The sequence below is a fragment of the Simochromis diagramma genome, unplaced genomic scaffold (assembly GCF_900408965.1).
Source record: "Simochromis diagramma unplaced genomic scaffold, fSimDia1.1 OVJJ01000387.1, whole genome shotgun sequence".
Lineage (NCBI taxonomy): Eukaryota > Metazoa > Chordata > Actinopteri > Cichliformes > Cichlidae > Simochromis > Simochromis diagramma.
The window spans coordinates 2,573,624-2,589,289 of record NW_024387152.1 but is presented as its reverse complement, the minus strand read 5'-3'; the positions used below and the strand labels follow the sequence as shown (position 1 = coordinate 2,589,289).

The window sequence follows — 15,666 nt, the reverse complement described above, 5'->3', positions numbered from 1 at the left end:
ATGGGAAAATATGCAAGAATAACAAAAGCGTCTAATCACAGTGGCTCCGCAGCGTATTGCTGTTTTTATGAGCATCTCGTCTCTATTTGTCGTCGGATTTAGCCGCAGCACATCTTATAGTAGACAGTGCGGTTCCACAGACTGCTGAGACTGATAATGACTGTCCCACCTAAAATCTAAAAAATAAACATTTAATTTGGAAGATTAATAGCTGAACACATTTTTTAGTTGCCAGTATTGGGGGAGTCTTTTAAGTATAATTGTAATGAGAGTTCAGATGAAAATGTTGAAATTCAGAATATCGGGAAAGTTGCTTTGACCTTTAGGAGTTGGAAATAGCTGAAGCAATAAGTTCAAATTGCCTTTACTGCCTAGTCACAAAAACATATATTATTAAACCTAATTGAGCCTTCAAGCTCAAGTAGGCAGAATTATACAAAAGGAAAACAACCCCAACAAAATTTGAAAATAGACTGCCCTCCTCCTGCAGCTCTCCACTCTCTTTCCCAATACCCGCCTAATAAAAGTATGTCCAGTCTGATAAAAGACAGACTTTTGACTTCATGTGGGATTCAAGCTCTGCTTTTCCTCACCTGATCAGGTCTGAATTTGATTGGCCAGAGTCTTTCATAATGGATTAGTTTTTTCAGACAAGAGGATATTCAGGAGTCTATTTCCCATTCAAAACAATTACAATATGCCACAAAGTTTGTATGAATTTTCTTTTTTCCACTGACATCCAGACTATTTTGGCTTTTCCCAACTATGCTTCAAAACTTTTGGTCATTTAAAAAAATCATTTTCAGTCACAGTAGGGTGTAGTAGAAGTAGACCTCTTACACTGAAATCAAACATGACATGAAAGGCTGATCGAATCATCATTACTGTGCCAGAGTTAATCTTCTGTATTAGTCAAGATAAACAGCAAGACTTTATTTAGTTGTTCAATCTAAATCTGGTTTGTGTCAATCCAGTTAGTCTATGAGCAGGAGAACATGGTATGGCAACATGGCAGTTTCTCTGCATCAACCACTCTGTGGTGTGTGGTGTGTCTTTGTACAGTAGTAAGCTAGTGGGAGGTACCACACCATGTATACCACATTCAACATAGACTACGTTGCCTGACCATCCACTTGTCAGTAAAGAGTCCTAAGACTGATTAAGACAAATGAATAAACGAAAACCTCATCCAGCCTTTAAAAGGACAGAAACAGCAGCTGATCTGACTTTAATGAAAAGTAATTAACTGTAAGCAGATTAATTTATTAGTTAATATGATGCAAGGCGTGATCAAAGCAGTGCAAGATCTTTCTTTAGCAAAGGATCTTTAACTTTGTTCCCGTTGTCTTAGTCTTTCCTTTATCCCTCTGGTTCATCTTTGCATTTCACAGTATAATTTAGAGGCTGGGTTCTGTGCGCGTCTGCCATTCTTCTCTGTGCACCAAACATTTCCATTCCCTTAGTGCCACCACTCTGGTCTCGGATCAAACGCCAGCCAATGAACAGACCAGTCGTGTTTTGGTGACATTTACAAAGGTTTCTGTAGCCTACTGTTTACCAGACATTTCCACCTTATTGGTGGGAGGGCACAGAGCAAACACGATAAATTAAAAGATGAAACTCAGGTCCAGAAAAAGCCTCAATGCAGCATGCCAGAGCAAAGAAGCAAAGGTTTTCACATTCCAGTGTCTCTTTCTGTCCATGAACATAACACTTAAGGTTTTCTTATAGTTAGTCTCAGGCAAGTACCAAGGCCAGTCCTTTGTGCTGTCTTCCCTCATGGGGGATCTAAGGTCAGCTAAGATAAGTCCTCATTAGTGAAGCTTCCTGCAGTGAACTCCTAGATCATGAGAAGCCGAACAAGCTTGCAATGATCGAGCTCTGAAAGTAGCAACATGTGAAAAATGCCTTTTTCCAACCAAGGGTCTTTCTTGTGACCTTGGAACCTTGCCTCTTCCTGATTTTTTTTGCATGCTTGTTTGTGTGTATATATGTTCGTGTATGCATGCCCTGAGTGTGATCTCAGTGGTTGGGCGGGGGGGGGTCTCTCGGAGGAGAGCCAGATGTCCATTTCAAAACTGGGAAACTACTGTCTGGGGAACAGACATTTTTATGGGCTGTGGAGTTTTGGTGGAATTCACCTCATAACATAGAGCAGTATGTGTCTTTGATGCTGAGCAACATTTCTTATCAACAGCTTCTTTGTTGCTCTCAGATTTCATACAATATCAATGTCATTTTAGACATTCAGATAGTCTGGGCTACTATCAGATATATCGTTTGTGAAAAAGAATTCACCATAATTTGTGATTAACATATCAAAAACAGAGTACATATACAAACTTGCTGAGGGCCGAAACAGTGATAGGTTATCCAATATTGTTTAAAGAGTGCTTCTTGAACCTTACAGATTTTCAGAGCAGGTCGTGAGTTTTACACCAGTCAAAGGATATGTGGTTAGCGTTGTCCCCAAAAAAGGAGGCACTTGGCTCTGAGAAATTTGGACTGGTGAGCTGAGGTTTGGCTGAGCCTGCGAGTGATGGAGAGCCAGCTGTTGTACTGGAGAGAAACTCTGGTCTTCCCTCCTTCCTTCCTTTCCTCTTTCTCCCTCTGCCGTCTGACACTCCCATCCTAATGAGCGGCTCTGTTAAAACCACCCTGATATTATAGCACTCTTTGGTCCACACAAACATTCACAGGCGCACACACCCAAGGTCAATTAAACAGATGACTTTCATGTGAGGGTTCAAATTGCATGGCTATGAGGTGACTGTAGTATTGAGTTACACTGAGCTAATGTTTGCTCCATCCTCTGTCTGTTTATTGTTAGCATTTGAGTCTAATTGAGGAAATCTGGGAATTCACAAGCTTTTTTACCTCCTTTGTGAATTATTTGATGAAACTGCCTGAAATAACAGTACCTGGTATGGGATGACTGTGTGTGTGTGTGTGTGTGTGTGTGTGTGTGTCCGTGTGTGTATGACTCAGGGTTCGGATGCAGGCCAGACAGGGAAAAGGCACCCAAATGCATTATGAATGTGGCTCAACTCTTGTAAGGCCAGCATTGAGTTTCGTAGCTCGTTAATCATTGAGAATGGGCATGATGGGGGCAGTGGTGACACTCAGAGTCATCCTGCCTAATCATGGCACACATGTAACACACACACAAAGAGACAAACCGCTCACACTTAAAGTCAGTACACTAGCCCTGCCGTAAACCTCCTGGCAGTTTTGCCTGACAAGTAAGATGATGACTTATAACTCTAAATACTGCAAGCATCTTTTTATGGGGGTGGGGGAACATTGGATCCATGAGGGGGGAGGGTGGGGATTATATTACATTAGTTTCTTTTGGCATTTAAAGTAAACAAAGCAAAAGTATCCCTGTGTAATTTTCCACCTACACACAACAGAATCATACCAACAATAACTCTCCTGTTTCAGTAAATAGACTGGTTTTTATATAACGCTTTTCTACTCTAAGCAAGAAGTCAAACACTTTTTTACAGCTTGGCTCATTTACCCATTCACGCCCATTTAAACAAACACTTTTTCCTCTGCTTTTCCTATGCAAGTGCTATCTATCATTAACACATATTCATATGGGTTAGTTTCATGCCCAAAGATACAGTCTGGAGACTGTGCCAGGGCTCGAACCACAGACCACCAACCACCAACCTTCCGATTAGTAGGTGACCTGCACTACCTCCCAAGCCACAGCCACATACATGCAGTTTATGTGCTTTATATATGGTGTGTAAACATCATGCTGTATCAAATAATATTATATCAGACAAAATAAATGTTCACACTTCAGGAATAGGGATTAAGCATATGGATGGAAGAAAACACTGTATTAAATCCTGCAGCTTAAACAACAAAACTTTTCCACATGGACAGCATACCATACTAGCTTTAATTTCCTGAAGTGGGTCAAGGCAATACAGGCATAGCAGGCCATAGTGTAAAGCATCTGGATTGAGTTATCCTTCTGTTGACCTCTCCCCATGAATAATACTGTCTTCTGTTGTAATTTCAGGTCAGCTAGCAGAGAGAATGGTCAGTTAGCCAATAGAGAGCCAAGTCTCATTAGAGAGTATCCTGTACTCTTAAACAATGGAGTAACTGACAGTGGGAATCTTGGGGTAAGAAAAAATAGCGCTTTGTATTGCTACCCTGAGAGGATGTTTCATGATTTAAATTTTAGTCAGTAAAAATGACATAAAAATATTTAATATAATGAAATATGATTTTCAGTGGATTGTGAATTGTTTTGGCCTGGAAGCCTAAAGGGGGAAAAGTGCATGACACATTTACCGTAGTGCTGTATAAGGTGCAACAGTGACTGGATGTTGGTTTGGTGTGGCAGAACTCCAGGCCATCATGGATCATGAAGTCCCTCATTACTATTTGGCCAGGCAACACCATTCCCACTTGATTTTAACCAAAACCAAATGTTATAGATGTGGATTTGGGGTTTGTTTCTTAACATTTCTTTGCACAGACACGTGCCTAAGTGTGCATAAAGCTCATAACAGTGCGGGTAACTACTTTGGTTTTTCTGTTATGCTGCCTTTTTGCACTTACAGGTACAAGCTCTTTACTCAGCTTAACATGTTCAGTCAGTGCTGTGAAAAAGTGGGCATATTATGAGTCATAAACCTCAAACAGCACTTTGATCCAGGACTGCTTTATGGGATCCTCAATGCCACATAGAGCTAGAGATAGTCCTTTTTTTCTTCTTTTTAACGGAACATCTGTTTGAGAAATGCTCTGTGCAGCCAGCAGCTCTGCAGCTGGAAACTTCCAATCTGGAAAGAGAGGGAATTCTAATCTTGGAAAGTAGTGGAATGGAAAGCACTTACAATGGCATCTTCACGAGAGATGATGCAATGGGGTAGCCAGGCCAGAATATACCAAACAATATAAAGTCATAAGACTAAAAGTGGAACAATAGATAAACATATCATGGTCTCTGTCATGTGAAAAAATCACATGCTCTGTGAACGCATGATAGAATCTATAAAAGGAAGTTAAGCAATTAGAGTGAATTTTTGTTTTCTTCCCAGAAAATATCATATATCATCCCTTTAGTACCCTAATCCATAGAGACCTGGTTTTGACGCTGTATCCTGTGGAGTGGAGTTTGGAGAAAGACCTTATAGTCCCTGCTAATGAGGGTAGTTCTGAATACTCCTGTCTTTCTTCAGCTAACACTGAGTGCTTAGTGAATGCCGAAAGCTCAAAGGTATGTGGGTGGCTAGTCCGAAACGTATACTGTATATAAACATGTTGTGCGATAAATACAGAAAATGTAACCATGAGCATATGCAGTGAGGAAGCTATAGAAAGAAAATCAGAGGGCATGGAAAAGAAAAAGTGAGAGGAGCGCTCACTTAAAGATATTTTCTTTGGATTGCATGTATTGCTCGTTGACAAAGCAAATGCCATTATTACTTCTATCCCAGCCAAAAATAACGGGGGTGGGACAGAGGGGAAAAGCCAAAACATGCTCAGGTTCAATTATCTGCTTCCTTGGAAACATTTCAATAAGATGAGCCCACAGCACTGACAAATTGACTTGAAAACTTCAAAAAGCTTGGAAACATTAAACGCTTGCCCATCCGTTCTTATATTTGGGTCATATGGTTTCCTCCTCTGATCTACTTTATGTGTAACTCAAATTACAAGGAACTCGTTTGACCAATTATGGGTTGCAGTATAGGAAATAAAAAGCACTTCTAAATGTGCTTTATGCGCTTTATGTTGGTTGTTCTGATCTATGGAGCAGACTTTGGCTTCCATATTTAATTGGGAGTGGTAGGGATGTGGTTACACAGAGTTTTTTTATTGCTGTTTGACTTGTGAACTCTTTGTTCTTCGTAATCATCTTTATTTAGTTATTTAGTTTTACATTTAATATGTTACTTTCAAGCTGGGGTAGGCTCCAGCTATGGTAAGGATTAGCAGAAGACAATGGATGGATGGATGTGACTTTCATTATAATTTCCTTTGTTTGTCTGTTTTGTTTTTGTTTGGGTTTTTATTTTAGATGAAACACGGCCTATGTCACGGATAAATGGACCCTTACTGGCACCGGGGCCCCTTCCACCTCTTCAAACCCCACCTACCCCACCCATGGACTCCCCTGTGCCATCAGTGTGCCCTCTCATTCCCACCCCTACTCCTCCACTGGTCCCCCCGACCTCTTCTTCCCCAGGCTGCGGGAGCAGCCTCACCAACTCAGAGCAGGTTGGATCAGGAACCCCGGTTTCAGGAGCCGTTGGCATTTCGGCTTCAAACAGCCCATCCAACCCAGAGACTGAGGAGGACAAGGCCAAGAAGCTGTTGTACTGCGCACTGTGCAAGGTGGCTGTGAATTCCTTGTCGCAACTGGAGGCGCACAACAAAGGTCAGTAATCTCTGAGCAATGATATGCTGAAATAGTTGAGCTTTCCTGAATTTAGCGGGAAATACAGTCATCTGGAATTAACTGTGGCGCCTTTCTCGTTCTGATGAAGTTTGGCTTGGATTCCTCTCTGTTTGCACAAGCCACAGTGTTTTTGATGGAAACAAAATGTATCACATCCTGCCTGGACTTTAGCCAAGAAATACACATGCAAACACTTGCAGAGATGTTGTTTTGAATTCCTAAGGAAGAAATTAAAAATCACAAAAAGTAGCAAGTCTAAACAATTTGTTTTTATTTTTATTTTTTTTGCATTTCCAGATAATCAACTGAAAGAATTGCTCAGTTTATTGAAACCCCAGTTTGAATTTCACTGAGGATGTTGTGCACTTGAATTGGCAGCTATAGTTTTGTATATTTTACAGTGTGTAAGAGTTGTCTTTTAAACAACTCCCAAAGTATCTACTGAGTTCCTGGAATTATCGCAGTAGCCCTAATGCAAATTCAATAATAATGAGAATGATGATTAATAACACATTACTGAGTTGTTGTAGCATCTCATAGGTACTAAAACAGAAGGTGTTATGTGAAAAAAATGTAATTTTTGAAGACTTTATGTTATAAATTTACACTCGGCTTTATCAAACCTTAACATATTTAGTGTATTTAAAAATGGCACTGGTAAGTTTCTTTGCTTTTGTTAATTTAGTAGAGAGCATTAAAAGTATACTAATTAGCAGATGAATCACTTTAATATTGACATGCTTGGTCGCTGTAACCAAGGATTTCTTGTTTTCAAGGGTCATCTGTACCTCACCTGTGTCAGTCCAGTCTTTAATACTGGAATCCCAGCCATTGTCAAGCCTACGTTCTTATTTTACTCTTGGCACAATTAGTGTAAATATACCTTCCCCGCTGAAAGATTCGATTTTAGCAGCGGGGAGCATGACAAATGTTCCTGGGAGTCGTCCAGAAGAAATGTGATGTTTAAGGTGTTAAAACCACAGCATGAATGAGAAAATAAAAGGAAATGTTGGTTATTGTGTGGGTGAGCTCACCATAATATGGGTTTAAATATTCTGTCAGACGGCTTTCACACGACAACACTTTCATGGTTACATATACCTCGAGGAACTGGCTGCATCCTATAATCCTTTCTGCACTGCATACTTGGATAGCTGCTGCATGTCTCACAGGACAATATGTATGTGCTGGGCTTTCTATCAGTCTTATGGGACTATAGTCTATGCACATGCACATGCATGAAGTACACTTAAACTTCACCACAGACAGAGGCCCCAAATAAACCTTATAAAGGACTGACTCCTCTCTGCTTAGAGTACTCTCAGCCTGAGCCAGCTGAGTCAGACATGAAAGCAGGTGATAAATGCTGCACTTATAATATTGCCATAGCATTCACTAATATGTATATATTACCTTTTGTATATTTTGGAAATTCATATTTTTTGACCCTCTGATTACTAGTTTATCAATTTCCCAAAAACACATCAGTATTTTTGTGTTGTATCTGTCTCCAAGAAAACATTTGCACATTTATAGTATTAAAAAAGATCATAGACAGCTTAAACATGATCCTGGGTCAAAGCCTGCTGGCACCCAGTGGGCTCCAGAGTTCAAACCCTGAATGACTAAAAGTTGAAATAGCTAAAACTGCACGAGGAAAGCCATCTGGAAACAATCAAGTTCACTCATTCTAAAAATCAGAGCTGTGTGTATTAGCAGGGTTCAAAAATGGAAGCATATGTCACACAGACACCCAGACATGAACAGTGTGCGTGGCACACCATGACCTGCCCAAGACCATGAAAACAGGAATAAAGATTTGTAGTCATGAAGTCATGTTACTTCATGTAACATTCATGCAACAATGTTGTCCCCTTTTGTTTGGTTTACACCCTGAGTCAACTTTGCAAAGACAAAAAAAAAGGGAAAAAAAGCCATTGCCAGACCAAAATAGAACAAAAGCAAAAACAGGCACCCAAGAGCACATTTTTGGCCACAAGCAAACCTTTCTCCACACTGAAGCCCACAGCCTCCATGCTCCCCACTTCCACCCCACCCAGATGACTTGTCCAACTTCTGTAACCTTAACAATGTTCAAAGGGAATTTAGGGAGTGGGGCAAATTAGTATTTCAAAGTCAGAGCCAAAGACAGTGGAATGCTGTTTTTCAGTGTAGTGGAGCATTGCAGTAAAATGGAGTGGGAGGTTTCATCCAAGTACAAAATGTGTGATTATTTAATGAGAGACTATTTTAGCACACACAATAATATGCAGTATGCAAAAACATATTTCTCTATGATGTCCTTTTTGCAGCTGCAGCTACTCGAGGACTTGTCCAAATGAAGAACATATTGTTAATAGGAAATTAGCTTTTTATTTATTTATTTTCATTTTTTGACTCATGACTGAGTAGATAACGTCATGCCAAATGGGCTCTGTCGAACAAACATCTAAAGGGGCTAATCTGTTTTTATGTCAAACGGCTTCATTTCCGAGAAACGGCTCTAGGAGCTTCAGTAATATATGTCTAGTGCTACAATCTGCTATGTAACCTGCCCTGTTTCTTTGCTCAGCAGTGTTAATGTTTGGAATAATACTGATCTCTTCAAACGGTACAAAGCAGGGTGCCATGCTCTTACAGCATAACAAATGCCTGATTGAAGAGCCATTTAAAGAGCAGACCAAGCCTGCATCTCATAAAAATGTGCTCCTAAATTTCCAAACACTGACATTTATTGTCAGTGTTTTTTAATGTTCTATTAAAGGCTCAGTGATTCACGTTTTCATTGATAATGCCAGATGTGGATCATGGATAATGGATGTAATATTGTACAGTACACACTATTTGGCCTTATCCTACGCACTCCACTGAGTCAAACATCATGAATCACTTATATTATTAGGTTATTATTAGAAAGGCTTTGAATTGACCTTCCAGATCACTAACTGCACAGATGGGTGACTGCTGCCCTCCTGTGGGGAAAGCTTTGCTCTACAACTTCAGGCAGAATTCATTCTTTCTGTTGTGCTGTGCTATGTGGTTATTCAAGCCAGTGGATTGTAGTTGTGGTTGTTTCTTTTTTTCTGCCATGATGTGACACTTTTCACTGTCTTTGTTCTGCAATGTTAACTACAGAGAAATTCTGTCCAGTCTCATTTTACTTCAGACAGGTGGAAGCAGTATGACTCATATGTTACAATTAATGTTTCGCTGGCACCTTATTATTTCATTTTATTATATTAGCTTTTAAATTCTTTCTTTCTCTGCAGGTACGAAACACAAAACTATCCTGGAGGCACGGAGCGGGCTGGGCCCTATAAAGGCATATCCTCGCCTGGGCCCCAAGCCCAGTGGAGAGCAGGGAGGAGGGCCGGTGGACCCCAACACTCAGGAACGAACCTTCCACTGTGAGATCTGCAATGTGCGGGTCAACTCTGAACTGCAACTAAAACAGGTAAGGTAGCAGTGGATATATTTCTGTACCTAAAATCTAAAGATTAGACAGGCATTTAGATTTGATTTTTTTTGTTAAGCACAAGATCAATTCAGTGGTCAATATTCTAAATTTTAAATTATGTTGTTTTATTCATGTTTATTCAAGTTAAACAATTGTGTAATTACATAGCTGTATTTTTTCATTATGTTTTCTCCAGTCAGTGTCCATGGTGTAGGAAAAGTAATGCAGTTTGCTGTGATCTTTATTTTTAGCACATATCAAGTCGAAGGCACCGGGATGGTATGGCGGGCAAGCCTAACCCTCTCCTCAGCCGACACAAGAAGCACAGGGGAGCTGATCTAACGGTAACATCTTACTGCTGATTTTTAGCTCCTATGACAAAGCACACCTGAACTCCAGAGATCAGATAGCCAGTGATACTTAAGGACATTAAGGTTGTGAAGCTTTGGAGTTGGTTTGATCTCCACAAAAGCCCATCAGGTGTTCTGTCTTCATCCTCCTACCTCAACCTAACTGAACTTTCTGAATTACAAAAGTGCATGGTGTACAGTTGTTTCACTTGCATGTGTTGACCTTCTGAAACTAATCAATGTTACCCCCCCTTCTCTCTTGTCTTGTACTGTTATTGATTCTGTTTTTAGTCTTCTTTGACCTTCTCCAAGGATCTCACCAAAGCTTTGGGTGCCGGGCTGTTGCCCAACCCTTTGGCGGTTGCGGCAGCAATGGCCGCCGCAGCGTCCTCAAACCCACTGGCTCTCCGCGCGGCTGCTCCCGCACACCATCCACCTCATCACATTTTGCAAGGCCCGCCTCTCAGCCACGCAATCCTGAGACCTGCCCCGGGGCCCATCCGCACCACTCATGGGCCAATCCTCTTCTCTCCTTACTGACACATAACCATCTGACTTCAGCCAGTCAGGAACATCCACTCCAAAAGCACACTGTGAAGCTACAAACATGATCAACTAACAGCAATTGATAAGGGGGGGGGGGGAAATCTGATAATATAAATATCTGACTGAGAGAATAGCAAGGGAACAGTGGAAAGGAGTACAAGTCTCTATTTTTCCCTTTACCTGAAACTCTCCATTCACTCTCCCTCCATTTCAAAAGACTTTTTGAGTGATCTGCAGATGGAATTATCAGAGAGGGATAGTCATTATGCATCAAACTCCCTTGTACATTTCTCACCTCCTGGTCCCTCCCTTGCACTGTGGCCCTCTCGTGGCCACCTCAATAGCTACAGAAGAAACACATGCAGACCTTTCTAGAAACGTTCAACCACATGTAGTGTTACATAATTATTCCGGGACAGGTTGTTTTTTCCACCTGTCACCATGGCTAAATGTGTTCTTCTCATCCTATGCACCTCAAAAACAAAGACAATAATGTTATGTCAGTAGGGTAGCTGCTTCCATCAGTCTTTGCTGTGTGCGCCACATGTAGCTGTACAGGCTTCAACGGCACTGTACATGTCCTGCTCCGTGCCGGAGGTCAGCAGCTCTCCAATTTGTGACATTAGGTCTCCGCTAGATACAACATGACTTTGGCTGACAGGCAGGTGGTAGCCACATCCGAACATGTCTGATGGTTGGGGGGATGAGTGGAGCAGAAAAGTGACTGTGGGGGGTTGTTCTTTGCTGTCATTTCCTGAGAGGGTGAGGTGAGAGGAAGGCTGGCACGGGTCACTGGATGGATTCACCACAGGCAACTTGCAGACGTACACAGGCCTGGACAAATATGTTTTAAAATAGATTGTACCAACAAAATTTGCTACAGGGCACATCTGCCAACCTCCATAACAGTCAGAGAATAGGCTCACCAAAGGGGAGAGGAGATGAAAGAAGCAGCAGAAATCACACATTAATACATATTGTACTGCCGGGTTTAAATACTCGATCACCATCTTTAGCTTTGATTGCATTTTATGGAAAGAATTCTGCAGTTTTACGAACAGCAGTTTGAAATAAAGTACTTGGGAGAGAGAAAGAGAGGATAGGTGTTATGCTTCAGCTTGGATTATTTCAAAGCCAATCATCATCCTCACATCTCCCTGGTCTTCATTCGCAGGCTGACTGTGTAGGTGGGCAAGTATGACTTGTGTACCACCCTTTGTCCTAATTTCTTCTCCATGCCACCTCACAACAGGATGCTACACAGCGTTCTGCATCACTGGGTTGACCTCTCCCAATTCCTGCACTATTCTTCTCCTCAGCTCCCTATTATCCAAAGGTTCATATGAGTCTATTGTGGGAGACACATCAACACTGGCAACCATGATGCTGAAAGGCAACAAATTAAATAGAGGAAGTTGAAAGCCAAATACATTCTTTGACAAATGATCTTGAGCTGAAGCGACAACCAAGCCAGAAGCCCAGAGAAGCCGCCCGGAGCAGGAGCCGAGACGTCCAGCCCAAGGCATCTATTGATACTTCCTGTCTTACAACTGAAAGCCATGAAACACACCATGATTTGTTTTCTTTTACAAAGACTGGTGAGCACTTTGTTTTTCTTGTTTGGTTTGGACTGTTGGTTTACATTTATATCACACATTTAAAAAAAAAAGAGCAAAATAGAAAACATGATAAAAAAAAATATTTTTGTAGGTAGGAAATGTTATTAACGTCATCAGTGGAAACAAGGAAAAGGGTGAAATTATCAGAGAGTGAATTATATAAGGGACTCAGCCAGAATGATATAAACGGGCAGATCGACTGACTCGGTGGGGAGCCACAAACACTAGCTAAGCGGCAGCAGACTTATCTTGCCTGACAGCTTGAAACTAACACCCTTTTCTGAACGAGATGTACACTGTGCCCTTTCATTGAGAAGCAATGAGCTCTAATGTCTTACCTTTGTCTGAATATTGCAATGCAATGAGCAATTTTTATCAGAGTGACTTGTTATCATTGTGACATGTTGTGACATATTGTCTGGAGTCATGTGTAAAGTGGGAGCACGCCAGCTGACTGACTTTTCTGTTCTTCCATGGGGAGTGCAACTTCTTGAGGGGATTGAGGTGGGGACGGAGAGACAGAGGTGTAGCTAGAGATAGGGACTGACCCTTCATATTAAAGGGCCTTTTTACTATGGTAATCTCTGCTTGGGGAACAGGGTACAACACCAGGTATCAAGGGATTAAAGCTAGATCTGTTCAACGGGTTTTTTGTTTTATTTGGACTTAACGAATTGCATTTTGTTGTTGTTTTTGTTTTTTGTTTTCTGTGTGTGAGAAATATGTCTAAGTGAAAACCTAGAGGAACATTATCAATGCCATTACTTAAAAAGAGAAGCTGGCTCTGTGTCAGCTTCCACCATTGTGCTCTTTTTGTTGCTGAACGTAATCTTCAAGTTCATTTTGTGAGTGAAATGCTATCCCAGCATCCTTGCTTTTCTTCCTGTTGGTGTGTGTACTATAAGTATTCTAGTGTGTGTTGGGACCTGCTCTCTCCCCACTCCCCACCAATCAGAGACAGAGGCAGCCTGGATCTATAAAGTGGCCTAACACAACTATGGGGACAAAAACCTGCGTGTGTTTGGTACGGTGAGATTCATCAGTCGTTCTGGATTCAAGTCACAGAGTTGACCAATAACCGAGCCTTATCAAAGTACTGCAAAGATGTCCCTGGTAGGTCAGTCAAGTAGCACCACTTGTCCTCGATATGTTCATAAAGTGGTAAACACCAGAGAGTCATTTTCATCATTCACATGTGGGAAATAAATGGTATTCCTATTTTCTGGGCAGGTATTTCATGTTAGCTGTGTTTAGGCTACTAGCCTTAGCCTTATTCTGCCCTCGGTCTTTCTCAGAGCAGAGAGAGAGAGATGGAGAGGCTATGGTGTAATTTTGTCTTGCCAATAAATTTATTTTTGAATTTCATTATTAGAGGGACAAAGACTTTGTATGGCGAATTGTAGCAATACCTGACTCATTCTGGCTACTCTTGTTTATTGCAATAAGAAAATTAAACAATAAATGTGTATGTGAGTAAAACATTATAAATGTAATTTAAATGAAAAAGAAACTTTATGGTAAGTACTACTGGTATCAAGAGAAACCATGGTGGAAAAAAGTAAATGTCAATAAATCATTAAATGATACTGTCTGTGGAGTTTTTATGAATCAAACAGTGTGGTGCTTTCTAATGCCATCCATCCAACTGCATGACCCTAGCTGGGAGTGTCCAGTCACAGAGCTGGAATTAAAATGAGTGAACTGCTTTAAATCATGGGTGGGGACTCCAGGCCTTAACGGCCAGTGTCCTGCAGGTTTCAGATATCACCCTATCAACAAACCTGAATCAAATGATTAGCTCATTATCTTACTCTGGAGAACTTTAAGACATGTCGAGGAGGTAATTTAGCCATTCAAATCAGCTGTGTTGGATCAAGGACATCTAAAACTTGCAGGACACCAGCCCTTGAGGCCTGGAGTTCCCCGTCCTCTAATCAGCCAATCACACTTAATGTATTTAGGCATGTAGACATGGTCAAGCCAACCTTCTGAAGTTCAAACCAGGCATCAGAATGTGGAAGAAAAGCAATTTAAGAGACTTGAAACGTGGCATGGTTGTTGGTGCCAGCTGGGCTGGTCTAAGAAGCTGCTGAACTACTGGGATTTTTCCACACAACCACATCTAGGGTTGAAATATAACTATCCAAATTAAAGAATACATCCTGTTTGCAGCAGTTCTCTGGGTGAAAATGTGCTGTTTTCAGAGGTCAAAGGAAAATACCCAATTGCTTCAGGCTGAAAGGAAAGCATCAGTAAACTGAACAGCCACTTGATACAACCAAAGTATGCAGAAGAGTACTTCTGCAGGTACAACAGCAGAGGGGCCATAGCAGCAGAAGACCACACGAGGTACCACTCCAGTAAGCTATGAGGAAAACTGAGGCTACAATTTGTACCCACTCACCTAAACTGGACAACAGAAAATAACATAGCAACATAGAAAATAACTGTTCCAACAGTCACAAGAACACAAAGAGAACAGGAAAGACAATAAATGGCTCTGTGACACAAATTCTGTTTGTCTTTCTTTTCTATCTAGTTTGTTAGGAAAGGTGATTATTATGAAACATATGAATCTATTAAAACAAAGCTCATGTCTCACTGTTATGTCGAACCTGCCAGAAAAAATCACAAAGTGACTTATTTTAAATAGGTCACAAGTAAAAATGGCTGCAAATCCCTGCATGAAGGTGTAATTTAGCTAGGCAAATAAAACAGTTTTTAAAAAATAGCCCACCAACTCTATGAGCTCAGTGGTCAAATATATATTAAAAGATAGCTGAGGTCATGAAATGAACATTTTAGTCATAGGAAAACTAGACAGTGGGAGGACAGTTGGTGGCACTGGTGTTTGTTAAAGCTTTGGGACCTTAATAAAAAAAATCTAAGGGTTGAAGATGTGTTCCACAAGAGCACATAGAAGAACAATATCTTTTGTGACAGCAGATATGAGAAGGAGTAGCTGACTGGTCCTGCATTGCATCTTCAAATGAAAAGCAGCATTGTACTGCCTGGAGACTATTGCTGATTTCTTGTGATACACAGCCCTCAAGCTGCTCCCACGAGACTTCTTTTGAGCATTACCAAACAGATCGACTGCTTGGCAGTAGCTGTGTGATTCTTATATCAATACACAATTTGGCCACTAGATGGTCCTGCTGTGATTACCGAGAAGCAAGTCTCACAATGCAAGCACGTCAGACTTGTGTAACACTGCAGTTCTTCAGTTAAAATTATGAAGACTGATAATCACGTACATTC

At 41.0% G+C, this 15,666-nt stretch overlaps 1 protein-coding gene across 4 annotated transcripts in view; it reads left to right on the top strand.

The window, feature by feature from the left end:
- The window catches only part of znf385a (zinc finger protein 385A), a 58,230-nt gene extending 44,239 nt beyond the window's left edge, over nt 1-13,991 (top strand). For all 4 annotated transcript variants that reach the window (XM_040047661.1, XM_040047662.1, XM_040047663.1 and 1 more), the window contains 4 exons: nt 6,053-6,412; nt 9,703-9,887; nt 10,142-10,234; nt 10,532-13,991. In XM_040047661.1, the coding sequence (XP_039903595.1) occupies nt 6,053-6,412; nt 9,703-9,887; nt 10,142-10,234; nt 10,532-10,780 (887 nt within the window). In that variant the 3' untranslated portion in view covers nt 10,781-13,991. The remainder of the gene's footprint in view (nt 1-6,052; nt 6,413-9,702; nt 9,888-10,141; nt 10,235-10,531) is intronic.
- Nucleotides 13,992-15,666: the final 1,675 nt, after the last annotated feature.